The 14,728-nt window shown below is 29.3% G+C and overlaps 1 protein-coding gene across 2 annotated transcripts in view; it reads left to right on the top strand.

Moving 5' to 3' along the window:
• Positions 1-6,825, top strand: part of LOC145270318 (peptidyl-glycine alpha-amidating monooxygenase B-like) — a 239,606-nt gene extending 232,781 nt beyond the window's left edge. For both annotated transcript variants that reach the window (XM_080125969.1, XM_080125965.1), the window contains exon 23: positions 6,418-6,825. In XM_080125969.1, coding sequence (XP_079982095.1) covers positions 6,418-6,617 — 200 coding nt within the window. In that variant the 3' untranslated portion in view covers positions 6,618-6,825. The remainder of the gene's footprint in view (positions 1-6,417) is intronic.
• The last annotated feature ends 7,903 nt before the right edge of the window (positions 6,826-14,728 follow it).

The following is a 14,728-nucleotide window of genomic DNA, read 5'->3' as shown; positions in this document are numbered from 1 at the left end:
TTAATCTAAGGTAAAGATAGTTGTTTTCCTATTTGAACATGGATCTGTTTTTTTTTCTTTTTTTTTTTCATTTACGAAAGGGTAACGGAAAGCATGTTTTTTTTTTTTTTACCCTTCATTTTCTTCATCCTTACACTTGATTAACGCTGTTTTTGCTGGTGATTGGAAAGTTGAATCATTTTCGACAAAGGAGTGACTGGACTTATTAATTCACTCCCATTCATCCGTTTGTCTGTTCGTTTATTCACACTTTTCTCAATAACTGCACCTTGGATCTTTTTGAAATTTTGCACAAACATTAGTCATGGTGAAAGTAAATTTTTGCCAGAATGGATTTTCCAGGATAACACTGGTTGCTCCCTAGGAGACATTATAGGGGTAAAATTGCTCCAAAATCGTTTGTACTTTTCTAAATAATCATGCCTTGGAATTTTTGGAAATTTTGCACAAACACTAATCATGGTGAAAGTAAATGTTTTCACTTTTGAAGGAAGATTCCACATTCGTCTGGCATTATCCAAGACATGCATCAAAAATAGAATGTGTATTGTGTCCAATCATCCCATAAGTTCTGTCCGGATTTCTCTGACATTCAATTGTAATTTCAATACTGGTGCATATTGTGAACCAGATATATCTCAGCTTTGGTCGGAACATGACATATCAGTCAATTACAACAAAGTGGTGGTATGCACATCGCAGACAACTTTTGGATAAATATTGGAAGAGCAAAAAAAAAAAACAATTATTACTTGCAAATCATAGACACTACCAACATAATGAATCCTTAAAACCTTCTCTTACAATTTAAAAAAAAATCTTTTTTATAAAAAATACTTGAAAAAAAAAAAAACAATTTTGTTTCCAGTTTTCCTTGACAAAAACAAAACAACTTTAAAACATAAAAAAAATGGCAGAAGTTTTTTCTTTGAACCTTTTTTAAAAACATTTCCTTAAAATTATTTGACCCACAAAAAATTAATTTTTGCTGCTTCTAACCTTTTCTTGACAGTTATTATTAAAACAAAATAAATAAAAAAACACCAAATACGGTAGGTCGTTTTTTTTTGCTTTTGGTTTCTACAGTTTACATTTATTCATTTTGATATTTTCTTTTACGTAGCGTTACACTCAGCATAATTTGACTGTTGACGTCATGTTCTGGCCAAAGCCAAGCGAATGCTGATATACATCTGGTTCACAATATGTATCAGTACTAGAATTTGGAATGTCTCATCGAACTACATAATATTTATATATCACTAGCTGCACCAGGCAAAGAACATCTGATATTGACTCGTAGAATGTCAGCATTGAAAAAGAAAGGTCAACCGAGAAGCACTTTGATGGGCAACTTAATTGATTGGACTGGATTATTGTCAAAAGTTGGGCTGTTTTTGACTATGGATAGCCGCCCGCTTTGGAGAGTCGTTGTCACCAATGATGTTAAATGGCAGGGCTGCTGCTGATGATGAACTATACCTATGAGATATGCAGTGAAGTCATTTTAGTTTATAATGTAATCATTATATCAAAGATACAGATGACAGGAAAAAACTCGACTTAACAAATGCCTTTATATGTGGTACTTCCAACAACGCATTTTCTCTAAATATTTAAACCATTCATGTTTCCTTTTCTGACCACATGTGATTTTTTTTTGTCTTTGCTGTGATGTCACCCACGTCTCTTGAACATATGCTGAACATGTGCTTCTCTTGTCATGTCTCAAACACCTTTTTTCTCTGAACACATCTCCAACGCGTGCTTCTCTGAACACTTTTTGTCTCTGCTCTGACGACTTGGTCATTTGCATATGTTAGCTGCTCTGTTGCAATAATATTGATGGTTGTCTAGAATTCCCCCCCTTCTAAAAATGTCTGTATGTACCTTTAACGGAAAGAAAATATCATGCACCAAAAATCACATAAATTTTTCTTATTTTTGAATAAGAAAATTAAATTTTATAGCGAAATTACGAGAGACAATCTTTTTTCTTCCCATTTCTCCCTCTCTCTATGGTTCATGTTATATCACACCCGCTCCTAGCACACAGGAGGTAATGCTGACATCTGAATACACTAAGTTGACTCTAGAGAAAACTAGTTGTTCTGAATCTCTAAGGGAGATACGTCATGCAAGCAAGATCTGTTGAACAGTCAGACTATCAATAATGAATGAAAACTTTTAAAAAAGAGAAAAATAAGGGACAATATTTATTTGGAATCAGAAATCATTCAATATCAATTAAAACTAAAAGAAAAACAAAAATTCAAAAAGGGAAAAGTTGCAAATATAAATATATATTTATATATATAAAACATTTTGTTGTTTCATGGATCTTAAAGATTAAAATTCGTTCATTATTTATTTACGTTATTTTTATTTACATTATTTACAAAAATGAACGTGGTGTGTGTGAATTAAATACACTTTAAAAAATATAAAATATACATATTTTATATATATATATATATATATATATATATATGCATATGTAAATTGTGTGTACAGTTCCCACACTGATATCAAACTGTACACTTATTGTCTCTATAGATACATGACTGTCCTTATCCATGAAATTCTTTATTTGGCCAATCAAATCTGATGTGCTGAATTCCTAACTCCTCCCACACCTCTCATCATCTCTCACAAACTTCAGGTCTATTTTGAACGAATATCACACTTCAAATTTTCGCTGACAAGTAGTTTTTATGATATTAAGACCGTTATTATTGAATATATTTCCTATTGTTTTCACTGGTTGCCATGTTTGTTTTTGCGCGCATGCATTGAAGTTTTTGTAAAAGCAAACATGGCGACGAGTGAAAACAATAGGAAATACATTGGATCATAAAGGTCTTAATATCATCAAAACTACTTGTCAGCAACAATTTTAAATGTGATATTCATTTGAAACAGACCCAAATCATCTTAATATTATGACAGCCATGACCCCTAAAAGTCAACTTTTTAAAAGGTAAGTCTTGAGTTGATACTCTAGCATATTTTCACCTGTAAAATATTTACTTTATTAAATTTTTTTTTAAAACTTTTTTTAAAGAAAATAAAATTTTTATCTGACACTAAATATTGATCTTTTAAATTATTTTCTTTTTTTTAAGAAAAATAAAATAATTTTTTATCTGACACTGTCTATAATGATCGTTTGCAACATTGTGTTTTGGTATTAAAAAGAAGGTTGTTAAACATGATTTATTGTAAATCACATCCTGATCGATTAAGCTGACATCGTTTTTACAAAACAAACACGGAAGCCAAACAAACACGGAAGCAGTTTGTGTAAACATCAACCGACATGACACGAATATATTACATAACTGAAAGAAAACTTACATTGTCTGCAAATATATCTACGTTAGTTTCTCACAAAACTTGTTTTAGTATTTTGCATTGTTGCAGTTTTCATTAACAATTTTTTTAACCTGTAAGAACTCAGATAGAGGTGAGAAACATACACGTACAGACACTACTTCTACTGCCAACTAATTCTTCTACTTCAACCCAAGAACTCTAATCCTTTCTTTCAACATAACTAAACCAACAAGGTTTCCCATTTTGCATACATTTTCATATATTGTCCAGATTTAATTTTCCTCTGAGTTCACCAGATCTAACTCTATCTTTCATACTCACGTTGCACATCCATTGTATCATTCTCATATGATTTCTCTCCATGCAACGCATGTCTTCAATCCTCACTGGCCAGGTTTCACTTCCATACATCCTCACACTGTGTACATATGCCTTGGTTGACAGTAGTAACTCTCTGCTGGTTAGTAATGACAGAAGATCTCTGAACTTACTTCATCTACTCTTAACTAGCATTTGTGCTTCACCCTGTGCGACATTATCACCAATGTAATAAAGCATCTTCTCGTCCATCTTCATCATCTTATACTTTTCATGCATAAACTACTTATCTTTACTCAATCAAGAAGAATAGAAAGTGGATCTTGGGTTATTTTCGTCAGTTTCGTAATTCTTACTTCCCTTATTTCATCCTTTAGTCCTCACATTCTATGAGCGATGCTTTTTGACAAAGTGAGAAAAATTGGTGTTTTTTGGGTCAGAATCTACCCATCTAAGACTTGTCATTGATTAGTTTTTGACCTTGAAATACTATTGTTTTAACTCCTTGAATCAAGTGATTTCATGCCTTGTCTAAAGTGAGTTCCATAAAAAAATAACAGTATGTTATCTCGATTATCCACACTGCCATATGAGGTCACGATTAAATCATTAGTTAATAATCAGTTTTTAAGTGAAAGTCGTTTGGAGGTTATGTGTTCAATCCTTACTTCTTGCAAAAATAAGTAAAAACATCAAACAAAATAAAAATAAAAACACTTTTGAATTATTCGTATTATTTGGTTTCATTAGATTACTGTCTCTTCTTGAGCATCATTCTCACAACGTCACGGTCAATATAACCGCCGACCTTCTTCAAACTTGGGAATTTGGATTGAGTTTTGAACGGAACCATTCATCTTTGTCATCTGTTTAGCTAATCTGAAAACTTCGTTCTACACACTAGCAGATGTACTCGGTGTTTCATGGTTAAATTCCTTTAAAAAAATGAAGTAAAAAAAAAACCCAAAAGAAACTGAGACGTATGCATGCGAGTATTATGTTGTTTTTTCTAAAGAATTCACTTCTTGTAATTAAAAAAAAAATAATATAGCTGAGATCGAAACCAAAACCTAAAGACAGTGAGTCAAGTATGATAACCATTAAAAAGTTTCCCACATGTCTGAATACCCTATATACAAACTTTCAAGTCTGTAAATCAAAAATTTGTTGAGTATATAGGTTGAGAAGTGTCTTTACACACATTCTCACTTTTATAGATTTGAAAACCAAGTTTGTTCAGCTTTGTATATATTACCTGTTTACTTCCGGATACAGATTCTTATTTACTAAATCTTTTATCCACCAATTAATTTTCACTTTTCGCAACATGATCGTTCAAATCTCAAGTACTTCCTTCTATCAACTGCAAATCGTTTACCATAATTTATCATAGAACCACTTTTACATCTAAACCAACATAAACAGATGTAAACATTTTAAAATTTAAACTTCAATCGAGTTTACTTTTAAAAATTCACTGAATTTTAATTTTTTTTTATTCGATAAATTTTACATTTTTTTACTTCTATAAATTTTACGTTTTTTTATTCAATAAATTTTACATTTTTTTATTCAATAAATTTTACATTTTTTTTATTCGATAAATTTTACATTTTTTTATTCGATAAATTTTACATTTTTTTATTCGATAAATTTTACATTTTTTTATTCGATAAATTTTACATTTTTTATTCGGTAAATTTTACATTTTTTTAATCGATAAATTTTACATTTTTTTAATCGATAAATTTTATATTTTTTTAATCGATAAATTTTACATTTTTTTATTCGATAAATTTTACATTTTTTTATTCGATAAATTTTACATTTTTCGATAAATTTTACATTTTTTTATTCGATAAATTTTACATTTTTTATTCGATAAATTTTACATTTTTTTATTCGATAAATTTTACATTTTTTTATTCGATAAATTTTACATTTTTTTATTCGATAAATTTTACATTTTTTTATTCGATAAATTTTACATTTTTTTATTCGATAAATTTTACATTTTTTATTCGATAAATTTTACATTTTTTTATTCGATAAATTTTACATTTTTTTAATCGATAAATTTTACATTTTTTTAATCGATAAATTTTACATTTTTTTAATCGATAAATTTTACATTTTTTTAATCGATAAATTTTACATTTTTTTAATCGATAAATTTTACATTTTTTTAATCGATAAATTTTACATTTTTTTAATCGATAAATTTTACATTTTTTTATTCGATAAATTTTACATTTTTTTATTCGATAAATTTTACATTTTTTTATTCGATAAATTTTACATTTTTTATTCGATAAATTTTACATTTTTTTATTCGATAAATTTTACTTTATTTTAATCGATAAATTTAAAATTTATTTTTTAATTCGATAAATTTAAAATTTATTTTTTAATTCGATAAATTTAAAATTTATTTTTTAATTCGATAAATTTAAAATTTATTTTTTAATTCGATAAATTTAAAATTTATTTTTTAATTCGATAAATTTTAAATTTATTTTTTAATTCGATAAATTTAAAATTTATTTTTTAATTCGATTGATTTTTCATTTTTTTTTTTTAATTCGATGGATTTTTCATTTTTTATTTTGTTAATACGGTCAGTTTTACATTTTTTAATTCAATTAATGTTTTTCATTATTTTGATGGCGAAAGGGGCATCAAAAAAGTTGAAAGTTTTAAAAATGTTTAGTTTGCAATGTTAATTTTGATTATTCGTAAAATTATTTCTTTTTTTAATTACAGACAAGTTTAAATGTTGTGATCGTCGAGGAGGAAGTTTAATTCGCCGACAACAAAATTCGTTCTTTGGCAATTTCCTCACTGACCGACACAAGGGATTTGATCCGGTCAATACAGAGGACAGCGACCATGAAATTGATCCTTTGACCCTTTCAGATGACGAAGAGGATTATTACAGAATTCCTACAAAGTCACTGACTTAACAACTTTCTGCTTTTTTTTCTTTTATATTTTATTTTTCATTTTGTTCTTTATCTCCTCCCCTTTTTGGGAAGGGGGGATGAAATGATCTCTGCTTTAAATGATGATTTAGGAAACGAGAAAAAAAAGGAAATTGCATTAGAAATTTCCTCGTTTTTATTGGTTACGGCTGATTTTTAAAAATCATATTTTTCATATTTTCAGCGTCTATTGAAATGTGCATATATATATATATATATATATATATATATATATATATATATATATATATATATATATATATATGAGAATAATGGAAATAGTATCCTAACGAGATAGATGAAAAAGGAACAAACCAAGATATATGTTCATCAACGTTTCATCGTTATTTTAAGACTTCTTCTGGATGAATAAATTGAAGAAAATAAAATCCAAATACAATATTTGAAAATATATTTGTTGTAGAAAAGTATGACTGTGTTCTATTTCAGAACGAAAAAAAACTCGTTGGATTTTTTTTTTTTTTTTTTTTTTAGTTATAGCATTGTAAAGAGAGTAAGGCTTTTTAAACAGCAAAGATATGATGTAATTTTTTTAAATAAAAAAGTCTTACTTTTGTCATAACGCTATAGCTTTTTTGAATTTTCAACGACTTTTTCGTTCTGAAATAGAACAAAGTCATATTTTTCACAACAAATATATTTTCAAATATTGTACTAGTATTTTATTTTATTTAATTTATTCATCCAGAAGAAGTCTTACAATAAAAACGAAACATTGATGGTTTGTTCCATTTTCGCATTTCTCTCTCTCTCTCTCTCTCTCTCTCTATATATATATATATATATATATATATATATATATAATGTGTGTGTGTGTGTGAAATAGTTTTCAAGCCATTAATTTCTGTTCATTAGTTTCAAATTAATTGCAAAGTGTCTCAAAATGATAATACACAAGTCAGCCATATTAATAGATTAAAAAAAAAAAATTATTGATATGCGTTTATTATTCTGTGACAACTCGAAGGTAATTTTTACAGCATTTAATAGAAAGTAATTTCTGGTTTGAATAAAAGTCACAAGGTAAATGTCTAGTATTATGGTTTCTTTGTGCTTCTGAACCAAAGAAAGAGACTTTATTTTATCATATGCATTTCTCGTACAAAAGTATCATATTTTAAGATTTTTTAACGTTACCATATATAATTTGTTGAATAATAGACATTTGAAATAGCCAATGAAATTGTGAAATTTAATATAAAACGAATTTTAAATGTTGTCAACTTTAAGATTGTGTAAAACAGTTGTAATTTACTTTATGAAAAAAAAATTCATGAATGAAAAAAAAGAATTCATGAATGAAAAAAAGAATTCATGAATGAAAAAAAAAAAATTCATGAATGAAAAAAAAGAATTCATGAATCTTAGAATCATTTCTACTTTTTGCTTTTTTTTTCACTTAAATATTATTGAAACTTGACCACGGTTTTAGTCAAGTGAATATCTCTATTTACTGTCTGCAAAGATATTAAAAAGTGATATCTTTGCCGAATGGCATGCAGAATAATGTGGTGATGCCCAGCATAAATTTGGATTGCATTCCTTCACCCCAAGACTCACATCAAAGGCCTAAAAACAGTAAAATATCATAAGAAAAAATATTTGAATTACATTAAAATATGAAATAATTTGTTTGTTTAATATAAATTCGTTGCCAGTTGGGTCAGTATTTGTTGTATATATTATTAAATATTTATGAAGTTCTTTTGGAAATTCCAAGATGATTTTTAGGAATTTTTCTAGCGATTTTATCAGGATCCACATTGTGCACAATTGTGTGTGGGGAGTAGGATTATCTAAATGTTTGTGAGGATAGTTTTGGGACCAGATACAAACATGGACAGATTTGAAACAAAAGTAAACCAAAATATCACCATCTCAAATACTATTACTACTAATAGTACCATATATATATATATATATATGCAGAGAGATATTACTGTGTGTATGTACATAATTTAATCCTTCGTTGGAAATTTATTTTGTCAGTCAGTCATTTAATCTTCTGCAACCGCTAAACAAACCTGTTTTCTCGAACTAACAATAGCCTTAGGTTTTTAGAGATCATCGGTTGCTTACCATGAAATATATAATATATATATATATATATATATATATATATATATATATATATATATATATATATATATATATATATGTTATGAATATATTTATGGCAATTAAGCTATACAGAGGCTTCTGTGTTTCATCTTTATATTTTTAGCCTTACGATTCCCTATGGAGATAAAACATGGAACCCTCTGTGTATCTTAATTGCCATAAATATTTTCATAACTTACCACCTAGCTCTACTCCCGTGTTGAGCACTGTTGTAGTAAATACTGAATATCAATACATAAAATGCTATAAGCAGATATAATATTTTATGTAGATGCATGATATGTATATAGTTACCCACGGACACTTGTTTCATCGTCTCCACTCATCAGTGTGGCTATATATGTACATGAATATATATATATATATATATATATATATATATATATAATGTACATATATTTTGGCAGCAAATCGTTATCAAGGCATGCTTGATTAAATACAACAGTTTTCTTTCTGTATTTTTTGTTGATTTTCTCGATATGCCGAGCATTTTTTCTTGTTTCACTTGGTAAGTTGTGTATTAGGTTGTCGAGTGATTTTTTTTGTCAACCATTTTCCTTGAGCGCTTTCCATCATTGATCACCATCAGGAGCAATTTTATTGTTATTAAAGAGGCTTTCTTCTGTAATATATAAATATATAGTTTTTAAATCCCCGAAACAGTGTTTCATGGTAATCAACTGATGATCCCTTTAAGAATTTTGGTACTATTGTTTGTTCATGTAAGTAAAACGATTCAACGATACAGGAAATAATGGACTTACTGACAAAAATATCTGCTTAGTTACACAAAAAAACAGAAAACCTGTAATGTCTGATGAAGTTACTGGATCGTTAACCGAAACATGTGTAACTAAGCAGATAAAACGGTAATAAAAAATAAAACATATATTTGTTCTGCAATAGTATTGAGCACTTTCTTCAGGTTTTTACTAATTACCATTTTTGCTATATATATATGTATGCTGTAATTGATGCTTGTTTTCTCACAAACTCCTCCAGTTTGAAGATAGACCCCATAACCATCCACATTCTGAAACTACATTACCCAGTGTACATGGATAAGTATGATAAACATTATTATGCAGTCTCACTCATAAAACAAGATGTAACTTTTTACATTCAAACAATACAGTTAGTGTTATATTTCGCTGATGACCGATCGTCAAATGTGTTTTAATTTCTAAAAAAATCAATCTTTGTTATCTGGAATCAGGAAGTCGAGTGAACGGAACAACTCACACATATTTTGCCAATTCCTTAATTTTTTTTCATTCTTTTTGTTTGAAAATTAAAATAATATGAGAAGAGATAACAAATGATGTGATAATCGACTTATTTGTGCACGCAATATTTTTTGATATTTAAAAATATTTCATTTACGTACCAGGAAACATCGTCGTTTTTGAAGTTTGCATGCAACGTTGTATTTAAAGAGGAAAAAAGACTTTCATAGTTACATCGTTCAATATGATATTTTAACTCGTTCGAAACTGTTGCTCAGAAATGGACAACGCCACAAGCCTAACACTTTCTCTCATTACCAAATTCCATGTTACCGTTTTTGTGATTTTTATCATTTAATAATTTTCAGAAAAATAAAATCTCATTTACTTGTGGAAAGATTGCTAGCTTTCTCTAGAATTCCAGTGACAAGGTTCAAATATTCTCTGCATTTTTACGGTAGGCATCTTGTTGCTACTCCCCCCCCCACACACCGTTTTTCATTTTTCTTGACCATCGCACTATTTTATGCTTTACCAGCCTCGCTTTGTGCCACACAAATTGTGTTATTTTTCAGATTCTAGGATTTTTGCCTGCTTTGATTCTCTCGGATACATCCAATATTCTCATATATATATATATATATATAAGAACAACTAGTTAATAAAACATGTTAAAAAATACTTTGGAAAAGAGTTAAAAACATATTTAATTTTAAAAAGGAAACACTAAATAAATGGATAGTCCTTAATCTGCAGAGTTTAAAAGAAATACTTTCCTTCTCATCAGAGGGTAGGATTTAGCAAAATGCGGGATCGGATTTTGCTTGCAAAAGTATTAAATGAAACTACAAGTAAGTCCTAGATCTTACTTGATAACAAAAAGTGAAGCAGAGGGAATATGGTGAATAAAAAAGTAATTTCACGTGAATGGATAGTCTGGTGAAGGGTAAAATTTCCAATGATGGTAAAATCCAAAGATGTAGAATCCAAGAAAGTTAAAATTTCATTTGCACAAGTAAAATCCAAGCGAAATATATATATATACTTACTATTATTATTTACAATGATACTGAATTAGTTTCTGGAGATATGACGAAAAAAAGACTTATTTTGTCTATCCATAATTTTTAAACTCTGAAGATGAAAAAAATGAACAGAAGAAAAAAATCTCAACATTTTTAATCAATTTTTTAAAAATTTATTTATTGAATCTTTTTTTTATTTATTTCAAAATATTTTATTCTGATTTGTAAGGAATATTAAAAAGTGGAAAAATGTTTTATTTTAAAAGAATCTAATGCTGAATTTTTGCTGGATTCATTGCTTCAGCAGATCACCCCTCGCTACCGTTCTAAAAATAACTGGTTGTTTACTTACAAAATAGAATAAGTTTGGCACAAAATTCATTAAATTTTCCCATTACATTTAAAGAGGAAAAGAGACTTTTTATATTTACATTATTCGATATGATTTTTTGTATTCATTCCAAACAGTTACTTGAAAATGTATAATTCTTTACGGATTTTCTGCAGACATCAGCCAAGTCGAGTTTTCCATCGACACCAAAATCAACAGAGTTAAGCTAATTTTAAGCTGGTTTGTTCTCTGTTGATTGGGATATGTCTTTAGCCCTGTGCAGTTCTAGGAGGTCCATCCTCTCAAGTTTTGTTTTTTTCCTTTGAAAAGGAGTTAGTTTATTGCCAATCGCCTGAGGCACCTCTACTGGGGAACGCTGATGGTGCTGCCCAGGCATTTTTTGCAGGCTAGAGTTCTCTCCTAATACAAAATTATTGCCACCATCGGGTTCCTCATAAAGTTTTACTCCAGAAGTATTATTTGATCTTTTGATCTTAGTATAGAGCCATGTTTTCAATTCAACATTACCTGACAGACGGTCAGAATCACCGCATTTATTTTTGGAAAGTGATTTTCAGGATGTGTGTGTGGGGGAAAGGGGGATAGCAATTTAAAAAAAGAAAAAACTATAAAATTATGAATCTAAAATATTTCCTAAAAATGTTGATTGCATATTCATTCAATGGTTATTGATCAGTTGATAGTTTGTTATTTGCAAGATGGCTGGAGTGATCTCTCTCCCTTTCGCCCAATTTCTTTCAAATTGTGTGTGTGTTGAATGATGAAAAATAAGAAAAGCAATCTCAGTAAAAACATTTTAAAAATTTGTTGAAAAAGATATTAAACAGAAGTCTTTCAAATGATACCTGCATTGTTATTGAGGTTTTGAAAAAAAATCGATATGTCATTAATTTTTTTGTTTTTAGCTTCATCCCATTTTCTAATAATAAGCCATACTTTAATACATTTCTCCAACTCTCCTGAATAATATTCCAGTTTAATAAAATCAAACCAGCATAAACAATGACATCTACATTTAATTTTATTCGATCTTGTTTGGAGATAGGGTAATTTATTAACTGTTCTATTGCCATATATGATGGTGTCTATTTTTGTGGAGAGGATAATATAGTATCTGGTCTGTTAACGTGATATCATACTTACAGACATAACCGTCTCATTTTATAGGGATACTCCGGAGTATTACCTCTTCTTTTTAAAATTTGTTAGCATAGTATCTGTCCTGTTATGATAACGTGTTCATTCATTGCCACTTTATTTTTGACAGACTGTAACCCTTTGCAAATACTTGCTAGGAAAATGTCATACCTCTGATAATTATTGTAATCATCATAGCCCATTTCATATGTGTGTTGACTCTAGCCCATTTCATATGTGTGTTGACTCTAGCCCATTTCATATGTGTGTTGACCCTAGCCCGTTTGATGTGTGTGTTGACCCTAGCCCGTTTTATGTGTGGGTTGACTCTAGCCCGTTTGATGTGTGGGTTGACTCTAGCCCGTTTGATGTGTGGGTTGACTCTAGCCCGTTTGATGTGTGGGTTGACTCTAGCCCGTTTGATGTGTGGGTTGACTCTAGCCCGTTTGATGTGTGGGTTGACTCTAGCCCGTTTGATGTGTGGGTTGACTCTAGCCCGTTTGATGTGTGGGTTGACTCTAGCCCGTTTGATGTCTGATGTACATGCTGGCATGTGTTAGATGGAAAATAGATTTTCTGTGAACATTTTTTAATTGCAAACTAACTTTTAATTATTCTAAACGGTCAAAATAGCTTCTCCCATCATTGCGTAAAAAATATTAGTGGCAGAAAACCTGATAATTTTCCATTGTGGCTTATTTCAGATAGCTTGGAGTTATCATACTTTCTTTCAGAATTCGAGTTTCTTTGCATTTTAAACAAAAACATATAATTAAAAAAAAAAAAATCATTGCACAAAACTCTACAGACATGAATATTAATCACTATGATATTAATCACTATTGCATTAAGTGAAAGTAAATGAAAGTATACCATAAATTAAAAATGTAGAAAACACAACTTGATTCAACATTAAATTACAGAAAAAATGTCAAGTTGCCATTTAATAAAGCAACCAAATAATTTTTTTTTAAATTTATACTAATCATCTTTAAAAACTTACAAAAATAAAAATATCAAAGGTATTCAGGTACACTATTGTCCAGCTCGCAAATAGTATGCAACTGTCTTTAACTCATTTTTAATGCACGTTTTTGTCTTTGTACATTTTTCTGTTCTTTTTAGCACTCATTTTTTTCCTGTGAAAGGAGTTGTGTTTGAAGACTGTTAACACGGTTCGTTGGAAACGCTGTCGACACGAGTTAGTATATAAAAGAATAATGAAAATATTAGAAGGAATTTTCAATAATTAACAATTATATTACGTTTATTTATCAACAAAATGTTTCATACAAGATGGAAGGTGTTGATGTCCCTAATTTTCGAGAGTAGTATCTCTTCTTCAGTGGGAAAAATAAAAAGAAACGTGTACAACTGTTCGGCGAGGCTTTCCTTTGTTTTATTTTTTAATTTATTTCTTTATTTCCGAAAGTCAGTATCGCGGACTGGCTGTCAAATCAATTTCCAGGATATGAATAGTGATGGATATTAAGTATTGTTAGAAATTATTTTTTTCCTGTTTTTCTATCACATTTATGTCCATATATATTATTCCTTAATTGGAATTTTTTATTTTGAGATGAGCATTTTATGTTAATTTTATTTTTATTTCGGACTATTAGTCTCATCTTTATTAGTTGTTGTTTTGTTTTTTTGTTTTTTTTATCTTTTTATTGGTTCACAACGTTTCGGCCAACTTCCTCTGATGAAGGCCAGAGGAAGTTGGCCGAAACGTTGTGAACCAATAAAAAGATTAAAAAAAAACCCAAAACAACAACTAATAAAGATGAGACTAATAGTCCGAAATAAAAATAAAAATTAACATTTATGTCCGTTAGTAAGTTTATATTTTTTTTGCATATGTTCATACCGATATTATCGCTATAGCTGATTTAACTATTATTGTTATGTTTTCATACAGATTATCATCAGATAGCTCACTGACAACAACCAGTGGTGTTCCCTGAAATCTGGGTGACAACAAGTCTCTCCAGATTTCTAGTACTCTCCATCGCTTTTGATAGCTTTTATAAATTTGCATCATCGCAACAGCTACTTGCTATTGACTTCTTGCTGGCAATGACCATTATTCATCACTGGAATTTGGGTGTCAACAAGCCTCCCCAAAGTCCAAATTCTCTTTGTACTCATTCAGTGGAGGTTTGGTTAGTGCTTTCTCTCCTCAGCCATTCCATTCTCCTTGATCCTTCT

Source organism: Euprymna scolopes, chromosome 4 (genome assembly GCF_053919585.1).
Source record: "Euprymna scolopes isolate OS-2025 chromosome 4, ASM5391958v1, whole genome shotgun sequence".
Classification (NCBI taxonomy): Eukaryota; Metazoa; Mollusca; class Cephalopoda; order Sepiida; family Sepiolidae; genus Euprymna; species Euprymna scolopes.
This window is presented reverse-complemented; position numbering and strand designations above follow the sequence as displayed.